Source organism: Pan troglodytes, chromosome 17, assembly GCF_028858775.2.
Source record: "Pan troglodytes isolate AG18354 chromosome 17, NHGRI_mPanTro3-v2.0_pri, whole genome shotgun sequence".
Classification (NCBI taxonomy): Eukaryota; Metazoa; Chordata; class Mammalia; order Primates; family Hominidae; genus Pan; species Pan troglodytes.
In genome coordinates, this window is record NC_072415.2 from 47,069,666 (window position 1) to 47,084,658 (window position 14,993).

At 55.6% G+C, this 14,993-nt stretch overlaps 1 protein-coding gene across 50 annotated transcripts in view; it reads right to left on the reverse strand.

Moving 5' to 3' along the window:
* Positions 1 to 14,993, reverse strand: part of CELF4 (CUGBP Elav-like family member 4) — a 323,148-nt gene that overhangs the window by 19,252 nt on the left and 288,903 nt on the right. For 12 of the 50 annotated variants that reach the window (XR_010152067.1, XR_010152066.1, XR_010152063.1 and 9 more), the window contains exons 4-10: positions 12,724 to 12,849; positions 12,414 to 12,493; positions 11,919 to 12,062; positions 10,624 to 10,771; positions 8,381 to 8,530; positions 4,133 to 4,198; positions 2,269 to 2,352 (exon numbers count right to left, since the gene is read on the reverse strand). Coding sequence is in view for 44 of the 50 variants with exons in the window: in XM_024350821.3 (XP_024206589.1) it covers positions 2,269 to 2,352; positions 4,133 to 4,198; positions 8,381 to 8,530; positions 10,624 to 10,771; positions 11,919 to 12,062; positions 12,414 to 12,493; positions 12,724 to 12,849 (798 nt within the window). In the remaining 6 variants the exon portion in view is untranslated. Of the gene's footprint in view, positions 1 to 2,268; positions 2,353 to 4,132; positions 4,199 to 8,380; positions 8,531 to 10,623; positions 10,772 to 11,918; positions 12,063 to 12,413; positions 12,494 to 12,723; positions 12,853 to 14,993 lie in introns of all 50 variants that reach the window. The other 38 variants (XR_010152065.1, XR_010152062.1, XM_016933590.3 and 35 more) reach the window with 7 other exon arrangements.

Consider the following 14,993-nt stretch of genomic DNA (forward strand, 5'->3'; position numbering starts at 1 on the left):
AGGGGGGGCAGGAATTGCAGCTGCTCAGAGATGGAGAGAAGGAATGAGGAGGAGTTCAGAGCTACACATATGGGATGGTGGAGTGTAGGGTGGGAGACAGGCAGGAGGGCCCATGGGGGCCTCAGCTTAAGGCCTGCAGTAGGGGCTGTCATGTGTGTTGGGCAGGGTGCCATTGACCTATAGCTGTGTGAGGGGTGGGGCAGGATTTAGAGATCCCTGAGCCAATAGGCCAGAGTGATTCAGGGAGCTGACAATGGCACCAGTGGGAGAAAAGATATCAGGGCCTGTAGGCACAGCTCTCTGTTCTGGACCTGGAGCGGGCAACATGGGGACTCCTGGACCCCACCCCTTGTGGCCCCGGTCTTACTGATGAAGGCTTGGACTGTGGGGAAGGCAAGGGCAAGGCAGGCCCAGGGCTGCAGCCTGATGAGGGGACCACCCCCACCCCCACTTCACCAGTGGTAGTCCAGTGTCCCTCAGCTGCAGCAGCGTGAGGCAGGGTATGGGCTGGGCCTTCCTGTGCACCCCTCTGGGTTCCTGTAACTTGGCTTTCCTGGGCATGGGAAGCCCTGATGCCCCTGATCTCAGAAGTTGCCTGCTGGGTGTGAGCTGGGGTGGTATGCCTCATGCACAGCCTTGGAAGGGGTGGTAGCTTGGTAAAGGAAGGGCAGTGTGCACTGAGAATGGAGTTTGGGGGCAGACTCAGCCGGCTTGGTCCTCACACCCCTCCAGAGAACGCTCCCCACTCTCCTCACTTTGCTGTGAGGACACTGAGGCTGAGGGGATAGAGTGATTTGTTCAGATTCACGGGGAAGGAGGTGCCAGAGTCCCACCCAAAAGGGTTTTCTCTGAAGGCCAGGCTCTCAGCCAGGCAGGCTGTGGCACCTCTTTGGGGTCTGAGGGACTTGTCTGGCACTGGGGCCTGTCAAATGATGTTGGACCAGCAGACTCTTGAGGCTCTTTCCAGGACTAACCTACATCGGAGGGCTCCAGGACACTGTGCTGCAGGGGCTATGAGTCAGGATTTTGGAGGCCACCAGAAGGCTCTGACCACATGGGCTGCAGGGGCAGCTTTGGTGCCTCACTACCCAGTGACCATTTCCATAGGGGTAGAGAGGATGGGACCTTGTTAGTGTCCTGCCCCCTCAAGCTGAGCTCTCTGTGGCAGGCCCACAGAGTCCCAGAGGGTGGGCCTGTTCATCCAGCCTCCTGTCTTCCTGCTTATGTGGGTACCTAGGCATTGGGATGGGAAGACACTGACTGGCATTCCAAGATCCCTGGCATCTGACCCAAAGATCTTGCTGTCCTGCCCTGTTCACACCAGGGCCTTGGGACACAGCTTTCCAGGATCACCCCCTTCTTCCACTAGGCCTGCACTGGGGCATTCTCATCTCTTCTCACCCTGCCCACGCAGTCCTGCCCTGGGAGCTCCACCTGCCTCTCCTGGTCACCCAGAGGGTACAGCTCCTGTGGGTGATAAACTCATCTCCCTCTCTCATTCCCCTCAGCCATGAGCACTCCTACTTCTCCCCACCCTCCCCACTGGCCAAATCCTGCCCACCAGAGGAGGGGGATTCTTGGACCCCACCTCCTCTGGGGCTTCCCTTCCTGACCCTCTCAGCCTGGTTACCATCTTTTCCTCAAGACACACAGCTATCAGAGCTGGTTCTGCAAACCACCATGTTGTTGGAGTCTCATCTCCCAGCTATTCTCCCTGGGAACACAGTGATGGGCCCTCCAGTGAAGACCCCAAGGATGGGCCTCTATCTCCTCTGGAAGACCAGAAACTCCCTGGGTCAAGGACAAGGCCTCCACTGGTACACACAGGCCTAACCTCTGCTAGGTTCTGTTTAAGGGATGGTTCAAGGGCTTGCCAAGGAAGAAACACAAACCCAACCATTCAGAAGGGGTTCTCATAGACCAAGGTTTTGATATGTGAGCTCTGTGTCAGGCCAGCAGCAATGATTGAGGGGAGTAGGAAAGGTGCCTCGTGTGGGACCTGCCAGCCCTCAGGGCATTCTGTCCAGGCCCCTGCCCCTGGGCCAGACACCACTCTGGTGTACAGAGCTGTCCACAAGAAGCGGACCTCTACCCTTAAGTTGGAGAGCGCCACTCCTCACAGCACTGCTGTCTTCCCTTGCCCACCTCAACACAGCACACAAACGTGGTCACCTTTCCAACGCACACCCCAGCCCAAGGCCCAGGTGAGCAGCCTCTTTGGGGACAACAGGGGGAGGGAGGGGCCCAGGAGCTGGCCTGCAGACTCACCTTCTCTCTGCTGCTGGGGGATCATTGGAGGCGGCTGAGGAAAGGCCTGGCTTATCTGACCATAGGCAGCAGGGTAGGCAGCTGCTGGAGGCCCAAGACAAGAAGCAAGAGCCGGCGACAAGGCAGAGAGTGGAAGCAGGAAGAAAGAGAGAGATTTCAGTGCAGGCAGTAAAAGCAGATCAGCCAAAAAGCGCCCTGCCACTCAGCCACTTAGGACAAAGCCAGCTTTCAGTTCCCAGACTAACAGAGGAGTTGCAAGGTGAAGAGTGGAAATGGGTGTGTGGGTGTGTGGGTGTGTGTACGTGTGTGTGTGCGTGTGTGTACATTACATGCATACATGCATGTACGTGTGGGGATGTGTGTGTACGTGTGTGTACATTACATGTGTACATGCAAGTGTGGGTGTACGTGTGTGTACAGTACATGCATACATGCAAGTGTGTGGGTGTATGTGTGTGTACATTACATGCATACATGCATGTGTGTGGGTGTATGTGTGTGCGTGTGCGTGTACATTACATGCGTACATGCACGTGTGTGGGTGTGTACGTGTGTGTGCGCGCACGTGCACTTGTGTACATGGTGTTAGTGCATGTGTGCATACATTACATGCACACATGCACGTGTGTGTGTGTATGTTTTGGGGGAGGCAAGTTGAATTTCAAATAGTGGATGAACCACATGTGTGCATAACACACAATCATGGATAATTAAAAACACCAAAATGGCCTGGACAAGATCACCCCACACCACCTGGAATCCACAGGAACGATTTCCCACTTCTCTGAGCCACAGCTGACTCCAGCTGGCAGGCCCTCACTCCCACTCAAACGGCACCTGTGTGGGAGGTGGGGGGCCACCTGAGGTGTGGACTTGGCCTCTGGGAAGGCTGCCAGGGGGTAGTCCCCAGGGGCAGAGGACTGAGTTGGATAAACCTGATTGTCCAACTGGAAAGGGCCCGAGGTAGGACAGGAGTGGCCGGCTCCCTCCTCTGCCTGGCCTGGCTCCCATAGCAACAGAGCCTGAAGTCAGAGCTCAGGGGACCCAAGAGGTGGCAGCACCTCCTCTGGGCTCCAGATGTGCCAGGCCAGCTTCACCTCAGTCCCCTCACCCTTTGCCAGGTAGCCCCACTGCACTCATGGGAGACAGCACTGGCTCTTCTAAGCACAGGGAAGAGAGACCCTGATCAGGTCAGGCAGTAGGACACAGGCTAGGCAGGGATGATGATGGGGTGCTGTGTAGTCCAGGGGTGACAGAAAGAGAGAAGCCTGGCTGACAGCTCGGCTTAGGCTCAGTGACCCCAGGCCCTCTGCTCACTCAGGGCTGTCCCTTCCCACCTCTCCTCCTCTGCTCCCTGTCACACCTGCTGGGGCCCCATCCTGCTGCCAGTGTGTGAGGAAGGGAATGGGGAAATGGCATCTCTTCTAGAGGCCCTCCTTCTCTCAAACCAGGCATCTGTGCTTCCTGGGCCAGTGACTGTGGCCCATGGTGGGCAGCACCCAGGTCCAGCCTCGCCTGTGGTGCTGGTGTCAGACCTGGTGCTCCTGGGCAAAGTGGCCCTGGAAGCTCCATGGGGAAGGTAAATCTGGCCTCAAAGACAGGTAACTGCCCAGCAAGGGTGAAACTTCCACCTGGCCTGCCCACTTGCCTGAAGTTCTGCCCAACCCCACTGCAGGGGCACTCTCGGTGGCCCGCTGACAAGAAGGCAGCCTGGAGGGTCTCTGCCAGCACAGCCCTCCCTCTTTCCACTCTCTCTCCCCACCCCATGCAGTGCTGGCCCCAGGCCTGAGGGGGCACTGGTGTCACAGGCGTGGAGAGATAAACAGAGTTGGGGAAGGAGCCGTGGGGACGCGTGGATACTAACGACCTGCATACTGCTGCACTCCGGCGTAGGCCTGCTGCAGGGGGTCCGCGGCGGTGGGGCTCTGTGCTGTAGGGAGCCAAGGGGACAGAGGTCAGCAGTGCCCACCACACTGGCCCTTCCCCTCATGCCCATGGGGACAATGATGTAGCTATACTGCCTTTTCTGGCTACTGCAGGCTGTGCCCTGGGGCAGGGCATCCGAGACAGAAACCCTGAGTGCCTGGACCCTCTGGGGGTCACCTTCCCTAGCCCAGGGCTCTTGGCAGGGTAGAGAGTTGCCCACCCTGGCTGGGGGATGCAAGCTGCAGTTGGCCTAGGGCTGGGGTAAGATGGGGGCTCATGCAGAGCACTGTGGAGGGTTGGGGAGGAGATGCCAAGGAAGCCTCAACACTGAGATGCTGGTGGCAGGAGGGGGGGGACACACAAGGGGCCCAGCCCTGCAGAAGGGCTGTGGGGAAAGGGGAGGGGGCTGGCAGCCCCCAGTGGGTGAAAGAAAGGGCAAGAAGGCCTCACACTACCACTTTGTCCTCCTGGGCCACTGTGCCTGCTCACACAGAGGGACGCGCCCTCACTGTCAGGGAAGCTGCACCAGGCATGGAGGTCTTCCACCCCCAGCCCATGGCTAAGCTCCTTTCAGCAGGGACCAGCTACGCAAATAGGGTCTTCCCAGCAAACTGGGAGAGGGGTGCTGCCCGCAGAACCGAGGAACCAGGAGACCAAGGACCTTCCTCCTGTCTTCTGACACTGTGACCCTGGGATGTCTCCTGCCCAGTGGGAAGAGAGGTCCCCTGTACAGATACTTTGGCAAGAAACTCAGGGAAGTTGGGCTGAGAGAAAGGCTTGGTTCCCTTCTGTTGTCTTTGCTGTCTCTGCTGAAGCTGTGGGCAAAAGCCTGAAGCATGGGCCAGCAGTAGGCACTGGTTTTGGCGACCAAGGCTGGTGGTGACTAATGTGGGAGTGGGCTGGCTTTGGAAGCCCAGAGAGGTGGTAGAGGCAGGGACTGCCCAGAGGGAGGATGGAGCCCTAGGATGCTTGAGGGAAAACTGGATAACACGAGGTGGCAGGAAGAAACTATCTGGGCTTATCCGCCTGTCAACTCAGGCCAGCTAAGCTAAGTGGCCATGCCAGGCTTTGGGACTTTTAGTCTAGGGAGAGTGCCTCAACTTCCCTCCTGAGCACGTTTCCCTGAGTATCTCACTAAACCTCCATTAGAAAAAGAGCACCTGGGCTGGGCACGGTGGCTCATGCCTGCAATCCCAACACTTTGGGAGGCCGAGGTGGGTGGATCATCTGAGGTCAGGAGCTTGAGACCAGCCTGGCCAACATGGTGAAAACCCGTCTCTACTAAAAATACAAAAAAATTAGTGGGCATGGTGATGGGCACCTGTAATCCCAGCTACTCAGGAGGCTGAGGCAGGAGAATCACTTGAACCCGGGAGGCGGAGGTTGCAGTGAACTGAGATCATGCCATTGCACTCCAGCCTGGGCAACAATTGTGAAACTCTGTCTCAAAAGAAAAGAAAGAAAGAAAAAGAGCACCTGGGCCTGAGGGGTGCCCAGGGAAAAGCCTGGGGCAGAGGTCCCTAGAGACAGTGGGACAGTAGGTTCTATAGCCCCCAGGAGCAGGATGCGGCAGGGGAGTCAGACCCATGGGGGCTCTGCTCAGATGGGGGGAGCTGAAGATGAGCCACAATGCAGGCTCCTTCCTGCCTGGGACTGTCCCAGTCCCACACCCTGTCCCTCTATTTCCCCCATGGTAGAGACTGGCGCTGAGGGCTCCTCAGTGTGATGTGCTTGGGAGGGTGGTCTCCTCTGTGCCTTCCCTCTGCCCCTATCCTCTGCCAGCCTCTAAGCTTTATGGAAGGAGAACCACGTCCGGATTGTGCTCTTGGTCTTTCCAGCTATTCACCCATGCAGTGGCTTTATGCAAATTAGAAAAGGGTGCCCCTTCCTTTGGGCATACAGTTTGGTGCCCTCATGCAAAATATAACCTGCACGATTTGCATGGCAGCTGCCAGCACAGTGCCAGGAACATCATAAGCATCTGGCAGAGTATGATGAAAAGAATGAATGAACAATCTTTAATGTTTGCAAGAGCCACCCCTTCAAGGGTGTTTATGTGACAGTAAAGGCCACACTGTGTGTATCCAGCAAGAACCCAAGAGGGGAGATCAGAAAAGCTACCTGGGGCTGGGAAACAGAGAAAAGCATTTATGAGACCCTTCTCTACTTCTCTGCCTAACGACCTCATTAGTAACTGCCAAAGAGTGAACATTTTGAAGGATCTCGCTCATTACAGCGGGTCCAAACTCCGCATTTAAAGATGGTAAATTAATTTTTTTAATGTACTACTTTTTTCCTTTCCTTCCCTCCATCCCTCCCTCCCTCTTGCTCTGGCAAGGAATTGTTTATGAGATGTGGCAGATTTTTACAAATAGGGGAAGAAACATTTCCAAATTCCATGAGGGAAATAGCTCACAGATGCCAGAGGGGGTTGGGAAGGAGCAGGTTTATCAGGATCCAGAGATCCAGATGGGCTTGTGGGCAGGAAGGGGTGGGAAATGAAGCCACCCAGATGTGCTGGGGATGCCATCTCCCAGCCCATGAGCCTTAGACTGGTGGGATCTCTTCCACCCCCAGCTTGCACAGCCCCACCCTGCCACCCTACCAGCTTGGGGTCATCATCCTTAAACAACACTCCAGATCATTAGAGCCTCATCACTTCACTCTCTAGACTCCTCTGGCCTCTTCTTGGTGGACTGAGGGATATATTATGGGGCAAGCTCTGGAATGGGGAATGGGATCAAGGAAAACTCCAAGTTCAAAGTCAGGAAATTCTCCTCTATTTCCCTCTAGTACAGTGACCTTGCACTCTGCTGCTAGTGGGACTTTTATATACTACAAATGCCTGGTCTGCACTCTAGACAGGGAAATGAGAATGTCTGGGCTTATGTGGTTGTATAAAGCCCCACAGTGGATTCTGATGGGCGCCCAGAGTGGGGAACAGGACCCAGCCCCTGCTGCCAATTCACCTTGGGCTGGCCTGCCTGCCGTGTGTGCCAATCTCCTTACCACCTCCACTCTTGCCAGGCAGGTCCCTCCAAAGGAGGGTGTTCCCTGTTCATCTTCACCTCTCCAATTCCTGCCCATCTGTTAATGCTCGATGGTAGTTTCCTCCTTGGGAAGCCTTTTTGGGGCTTCTTTAGCCTACAGAACTGTCCATTCATTGGGATCTTTAGCATTTCAAGTCTGAGAACACTCACTCATGATCAAACTTAATTCTGCCATATTGTCTCATCATTCTGCAGACTTAGATTGTGTTCCCAATGGACTCTGACCTCCCAGGCGATAGGTCCATGTCCTGCTCTACTTCTTGGGCCCCCTTTCACAGCACAAACTGAGTACTTACTGATACTTAAGGGGACTCTAACCTCATCCTCTGCCTCCAGGAAGCGGGGCGGCACTCCACATCAGGAGCACATTTCCCTTGTAGTTTACTAGAGGGCTTTGGGCCCAGCTTCCCTGCCCTGATAGCAGCCCATTCTCCAGACCAGGGAGAAGAGCTGCTTCAGGCCAACTGGACACTCTCACCCTGTGAGGACGGCTAAGTTTGAGGAAAAAAGTTAATCAGGAGCAGGCCTCCTGGATCTTTCCGTGTGCCAGACTATTTGAAAAAAATAGTCTAGGAGCTGTCCAAGGTGCTGGGCTGTCTGTGGTGCTGACCTGTCCATGGTGCTGATCACGCTTTTGCGTGCACCATGATCGCGCTTTTGTGTGCACCAAGGGACGGACTGGTCTGTACTAGACAGACTGCCAATCATTATACCTCCCTCCACTCCTTCCCAAAGAGTCTTTTCCTACTTAACACTAACCCTGATTGTTCTTCTAGTTTCTATCCCCTTACTTCTTGTAGGTTAAATTCACACTCAATTATTTTGCACTTACTGGCCTCTCTACATGGTTGTACAACTGCACCCAGTCTCCTTTCTTCCCTAAGGGAGCACCTAGAATGGGGATCTGTCTCCTAGATCAGAATGACATATCCCCAAGGGCAGGATTTTGGTCTCATTTTTTCCATCACGGGCTCCCTGAAGGAAGATGGGAGGCTGGCCCTCTCTGATCACACTTGGGGTTTCATCAAGGAATGGACAGAGGGCAGGAGCCACATCTTGTTATAACAGCAAGGGCAGGGACAGCATGGATAAAGAATGTGCTGCATATGGAAATAAGTGCTGACAGATGTGCTTACCTGGGTAGGGGTGGATGCCATTGGCGAACACAGCTTCCGCAGCAGGTTGCCCATTGGCCTGTGGCGGGAGGCCGGTGAAGCCATTCACCCCAATGGGGGATGGGATGCTAGGCACGGCTGGTGCAGTGATGCCCGGAGGGGTGCTGCCACCTGGTTCCAGGCATACAGAAGGGTGGAGGAGGAGGGGAGGCAAGCAGAACAAAGGTGAGGAAGGCCCACCCATAAAGCTTCACTCAACTGTTTCCAAGGACCTGCGGATAGACTTGGACCTCACATACCAGCTCAATCTTATCTATGACCCATGCCTTGGCTTATCTCCCTATATGAAGTGACTTCACCTATCCCAATTGTATCTATCCTTCAAGGCAGAGTCCAAATTCCACCTGCCCAAATAAGATTTCTCTGACCCTGATGGCTTGTCCTTAGACAGCACATAGACTACTCTCAGTGCCCTTGACTGTAACCACACTTGGTCTTCCTTCAGTCCTTTTTTTTTTTTTTTGTCCTGCTCTGTTTTCCAGGTTGCTGGAGTACAGTGGTGCAATCTCAGCTCACTGCAACATCCACCTCCTGGGTTCAAACAATTCTCCTTCCTCAGCCTCCCAAGTAGCTGGGACTACCAGCATGCACCACCAGGCCCGGCTAATTTTTGTATTTTTTTAGTAGGGTTGGGGTTTCTCCATGTTGGCCAAGCTGGTCTTGAACTCCTGACCTCAAGTGATCCACCCGCCTCGGCCTCCCAAAATGCTGGGATTACAGGCATGAGCCACCGTACCTGGCCTTCCTTAAGTCTTTTTCAGTGCTCTTACTCTCTTCAGCTAGGGCTGGATGAGCTGGTCTTTACTTGGTCATTGGGGGGCTGATATGCCTCTCCAGGAGGAAGTTTTTCTGCTCAGATGGAGTAGGTCTTAATTCTGGCATTCTCTCGTACTGAGGCAGAGAGGTTATTACAGAGCCCAGACTCAGCTTTAGCTCATACACAAAGTAGACGCCTTGGCCTCCTCCACTTGAAGCAATAGTAGTGGTCATGATGGTGAGAATAAAGTTGGGGTCAAATGACAATACCCTGTGTCCTCCCTATGCCAAGTGGGTGGAACCTGAGATGTGGATATTATGGTGATTGTACTGAAAGCCCAGAGGCTGGAAAGGGCCTTCCTCTCATGTAGGAAGCAGGGTCCCTCTGAGAATGTGGACCTGAGGCTGGCCACTGCCTGGGCTCATGTGTATCCCTTGAAGTTGGGGATCAGAGGTGAAGAGTAGTGTTCAAGTTGAGCCCAGAGATGGCACAGTCTTTTTGGCTTTCACCTGGGAAAGGAATAGCTCTTGGATGTTAGGAAAGTTGCTGCTGTGGCCTGGGCACAGAGAGCCAAGGAAGCTCAGTGAATAAGAGCCTGGGGTGCAGGACCAGCCCTTAGGACTAGACTAGCGTTTCTCAACTTTGACACTATTACCATCTGGGGCCAGATAGTTCCTTGTGGTGGCTGTCCTGTGCACTGTAGGATTGTACAGCAATATCCCTGGCCTCTACCCACTAGATTTCAGTAGCAATCCCCACTCCCAGTTGTGACAATCAAAAATGTCTCCAGACATTGCCAGATGTCCTGGGGATTCGGGGGCATAACTGCAACAGCTGAGACTCACTGGACTGGACAATAGCCAAGATTCAATCAAAAACATGATTTGTGAGCTGGGTTCTTTCCAAACTCCTGTCCCTTGATGACTCTTGTGGTTCTCTCTAGCTTGTTGCATAGTTGTCTTAGAAAAAGCCAGTGAGTCTAGGTTGGGTTAAAGGGAAATGAAAAGAAAAAAAAAAAAAAAAAAAGACGACACCCAAATGGGTTCCCTCTGTGCTTGGGCCAGGGGCTGAACAAGGCCACAGAATGGCCAAGGCTCTTTTCGTCATAGACACCACAGGGAGATGTCTTCATGTCAATTTCTTTCCAGGTCTCTTGTTGGTAAACATCAAGATACATTGTTTCCTGATAAGGTTAAACAGCTTGAGAGAAATCCACCCCACCCTGAAATCACACGGTAGACTGCATGGGTCCCATATCTCATCTTCCCTTGGATCCCCATGGATTAGAACATTTTTGAGACAAACTGCCAGAAGGCAAGGCCTCTCGGGCCCAGACACTATGTGCTTTTGCCACAGAATGGTCCGCTGGTAGCTGAAATTAGGTCCCAGCCTGGGGCCAGCTGTTTTCCCACCGGGCCAGACCCCATGTTGGCACCTGCCAGCTCACCTGAGGTTGGGGTCATAGGTGCGGCCGCCAGGCCATTCATGTTGAGGGCCGCCATCTGCTGCATCTGGGCGGCAGCGAAGGCAGCCATGGGGTTCAGGTAGCCGCCCTGCGCGACTGATGCCATCAGGGCCGCTTGCTGCTGCATCAGCTGGGGCAGAGGGAGTGGAAAAAATATCACGTGCTTCCAGGGGGCATCCCTCCCCGACAGTGGCCTCAGCTCCTGGAGACCAATCTCCCAGGCTCTGAGCCCCAGAAGCTCCCAACTACCACTCCAGAAAGCCCTGATGCCTCTCCCATTCTTGCCTTGTACCTCGACAGCTATTAGAGTCCACCACCCTGAGAGATGACTGTATTTAAAAGTAATGCTAGGGTCTTTGGAACTCCAAAGTTGTTGCTAGGGGCAGGGGAGGAGACTGGCTCTGTGGGTGCTAGTCAGCCCTGTGTACAGCCTGTCATTCGTGGGGAAGTGACATCCAAAGCACTAGAGACATGCTGGATGAGCCTCTGCAGAACTCATTTAGCACAGGTTTCTGTCCAGAATGATTTTAATTTGGAGTCTGTTGGTAGAAGTGACAGGAGAATTATGAATAGAACCCCAGGCACCCCTAGTGTTGTCACAAAGGTGAGTGCAGACAGGGGAGGCTGCGGAATGTGGCCAAGGCAGACAGTACTGCAGAAGTGAGGTAAGCCTGCATTTTCAGACCCAGAACCGTGGCCTGCCTCAGTGCCACCCACATGGGAGCTGTGGTTACCAGTCTGCAGGCAGCTCCGGGAGAGGCTGACAGAGTGGGCCCCCATGTGGAAGAAAGAAGTAGGTGGGCCAGAGGCCTGAGGGGATATCAGAAGTGTGGGTGTGTAGGGCTTTAGGGCACCTCACAGGAGCCCTGCCAGGAGAGACCAGAAGGCCTGAAGTCACCATTCCATGGAGTAGGGGTGGTTTGCAACCAATGACCTGAACCTCGCCCTCTCATCTGTGCTTCCTGGGGTTCAACGTTGATCTGGCTGAGAGGAAAAGGCTCAGGGTAACCCACTTTTCTGTGGGGCCTCTCTCAGCTCTGCCCCTTAGAACTAAGACAGCAGCCCACCTCCTCCTGGCAGCCACCCCAACTGGGCCAGCCTTCTTTCAAACCCTTCTGAAGTTACACCCCCCGGGTTCATGGGTTCATTCCCGGCCCCTCCTCACTCTGGAGGGAGAGGGCAAGGGATAGAGTAGTATTTTCGGTTTCATGTCCCGCTCTCTGAGGCTCCCAGGGGAGTGAGCTTGAGCACCGCTGCCCGTGCGCGCTGCCACTTACTGCCTGAGCGTAGGCGCCGTAGGCCCCGAAAGGGATGGCCATGGGGTTGAACATGCCCATCTGGCCAGCCATCTGCTGCATTCGCCGCATCGTGCGCTCCTTGTCGGTGTCGGCGAACTTGACCACCAGACTGGACGAGGCTCCCTGCGGCCGGGGCGGCGCGTGAGACCCATCTGCTCCAGAGCCTCCGCCCGCAGCTGTCGGTGCCTCTGGCCTGCGCCCACCCCGCCCGCTCCTCGGGGCGCTTTGGAGGGGGCGGCATCGGCGCTCGCCCAGGGGAATGAGGTGTGAACCCCACCGCGGGCATTTTCCACCTGGGTAACCTCAGGCCAGTTCCTTAACATCCCTGGGCTTCTGCGTCCTTGTCTGAGGCCCGGGGATAAGGGTCATGCTTTCCTGTCTCTTGGGGAGACTGGACAGCCGGCGGGGCGTGGCGGGTGCTGGGGTCTCGGCCCGCCGCTGCCCTCGCCCCCGCCCCAAGGGGCCAGCACTCACCGGCATGGTCTGGCTGCCGTGTAGCGCGTTGATGGCGGCCTGCGCCTCGGCGTGGGAGGAGTACTTCACAAAGGCGCACCCTGTGAGGACGCGAGAGGCCGAGCTGGGACCCAGAAGCAGGGCCAGGGAGGGGCCGGGAGGAGAGGGCGCATCCCAGGTGAACGCAGACGGGTGAGGCAGAGATTGAGAAAGAGACACCAAGAAGCCCAGAGACAGACGGCGACGGCCCCGGAGACTCAGAGGAGCCCTCTGGTCTCCCTCCGCCTCGCCCCTCCCTCCGGGGCATCCCTCCCGGCCCCGCCCCGCGCACCCTTGCTGTTGCCGTCGGGCCCGCGCAGGATGGTGCACTCCTCGATGTTCCCAAAGGCCTCGAAAAGGCGGCGCACGTCGTCCTCGGACTGTTGCTTGTTGAGCATGCCCACGAAGAGTTTTCTATCTTCTAGAACAAAATTAGAAGATGCTTACCCGGGCCAGGGACCGGGCTGCGCGGGAGCAGGGCACGGCCGGAGGGGGAGAGCGGCAGGGAAAGGGAGGAGCCGGGGAGGCGGGGCGGGGACTGGGAGCCGGCGGGGGAGAGGTGCGGGGGAGGGGGACGGGGGCGGGGCTTAGTCGGAGCGGGAGGGGCGAGGGAGAGAAGTAGGTGGGGTAGGAGCGCACAGTCGCGGGACAGGTGCGGAGAGAGCTGTGGCAGGCAGGAGCTGGATCGCAGCGACTCGGCCTCCTCCCGCCTGCAGGGCAGGCTGCACCCTGAGGAGCAGAGACCCTGGGCTGGCCCCTCACTAGAGCACACGGGCAGCCTGCGTTCCCCTCCTCCTTCGTCTCACATGCTATCCTCTACAGGCTCCAAAATGAATCACAACTGGCGGGTCTGACGTCGGGCCTCTGCAGATACTGTTCCCCTGCCTGGAGCGCACTTATCACAAGGTCCAGTCCTCTTCTTCTAGGTCTCAGTTTGAGTATTGCCTCCTCACCCATGCCCCTTCTTATCCCTCCCTTACTCTGTCTCAGGCCCCCATCCCTGTGGCCGGAATGTCAAAGGACAATGACTACTTTGTGGGTTTCCGTATAGCTCTCCTTTCCCACCCATTCCCTGGGATGCTCACTGGGGAAAGAGACCAGGCCTCTCCGCTGAAGCAGCAGTGCCTGGAGCACAGGAGGCCCTCCATTTAGTGATGAGGTGAATAAACAATGAATGACTGCCTGCCCTGTGCCATCCCAGGGCACACCTCCTTGGTACGTCACATATTTTTTCTTCCATCTGGATGCGCCCTCCTCGGTCTGGCTCTTCCTATTTCTTCACGCTGCAAAATTCGACCCTGGACACTTTGGGGGCGTCTGTTCCTGAAGATGCCTCAGCAGCCCCCACACACCTGGGATGAGTATCAAGTGCTTTGTTGATCCCATGCTGTGTGCTCAGGGAGACAAGGCATGCACGCACGGGGCTGTATCCACCTGCAGCAGCTGGTGAATGACTGCAGAAGGCAGCCCCAGCCCACATGCTGCTACTTCAGTGTGACTGCCACTCTTCTCACTGAGAGTCCGGGGGCGTATTCCTTCCCCTTGACTGCTCTAATAAATAAAGAATGGCAGAAGTGATGCCAGGTGACTTCTGAGGTTGGGTCATAAAAGAGATCAGCTTCCACTTGCCTCTGTTTTGTTGGGGGGGGGGGGGTTGTTAGCTCTGTGGAAGCCAGCCACCATGCTGTGAACCCCCAATTAGCCCATGCAGAAGAGTCCCCATGGAAAGGAACTGAGGCCCCAGCTGACAGCCAACATCGACCACCAGACACGTGAATGAATGAGTCCTCGGATAATTCCAGCTCCCAGCCTTTGAATTTTCCAGCTGAGGCCCAGACATCCTGGAGCAGAGACAGGCCTTCCATGCTGTGCCCTGTGAATTCCTGACCCATGGAATCCATGAGCAAAATAAACGGTTGTTTTACACCACTCAGTTTCGGGCTAAATTGGTATGCAGCCATAGGAACTGGAACAGAGTCCCAGGGGTGGCTGCACTCAGCAGGCACTCGCTAGATGTTTGTGGATGATTACATGATTGACACACAGCCAAAGCTGCAGAAATGCAGACCCCAAAACTGCAAATGGCCATGTGTTCATGGTTTCCTCTGAGCACATGGGCACTCAGGGACCCTGTGTCCTTCTGTATTCAAGGTGGTTGGTACCTTCTTTCCCAGAGAACCCCCACCTTGCCCAAATTGTCAGGAGAGTTCACTTAGAGCTGAGGGTCTGTCCCAGGTTCTGAAGCAAAGCAGAGGAGGCTTTCAGGCCCCTGCCCTCCACACGCCACCTGCAGAGTCCTCCTGCCTTCTGCCCTGCTGGTACTCCTCAGTCCAGATGCACTCAGCACTGGGCCAGTTCTCAATGATGATGTGGTACCAGGTCCCAGCTCCTCGCATAACCTGTAGGGCACAGTTACTGGTCCCTGTTACCAGCTGTGGGTCAAAAAACACCAGCTGGCCCTCCAACAGGGTGGGCCTCAGCTAAAGCTCTGGACCCCAGAGCCCAGGCCCCACTACCTGCCTCAAGCTGCTCTTCTGGCTCCTTTGGCTTGGCAAGACTTTG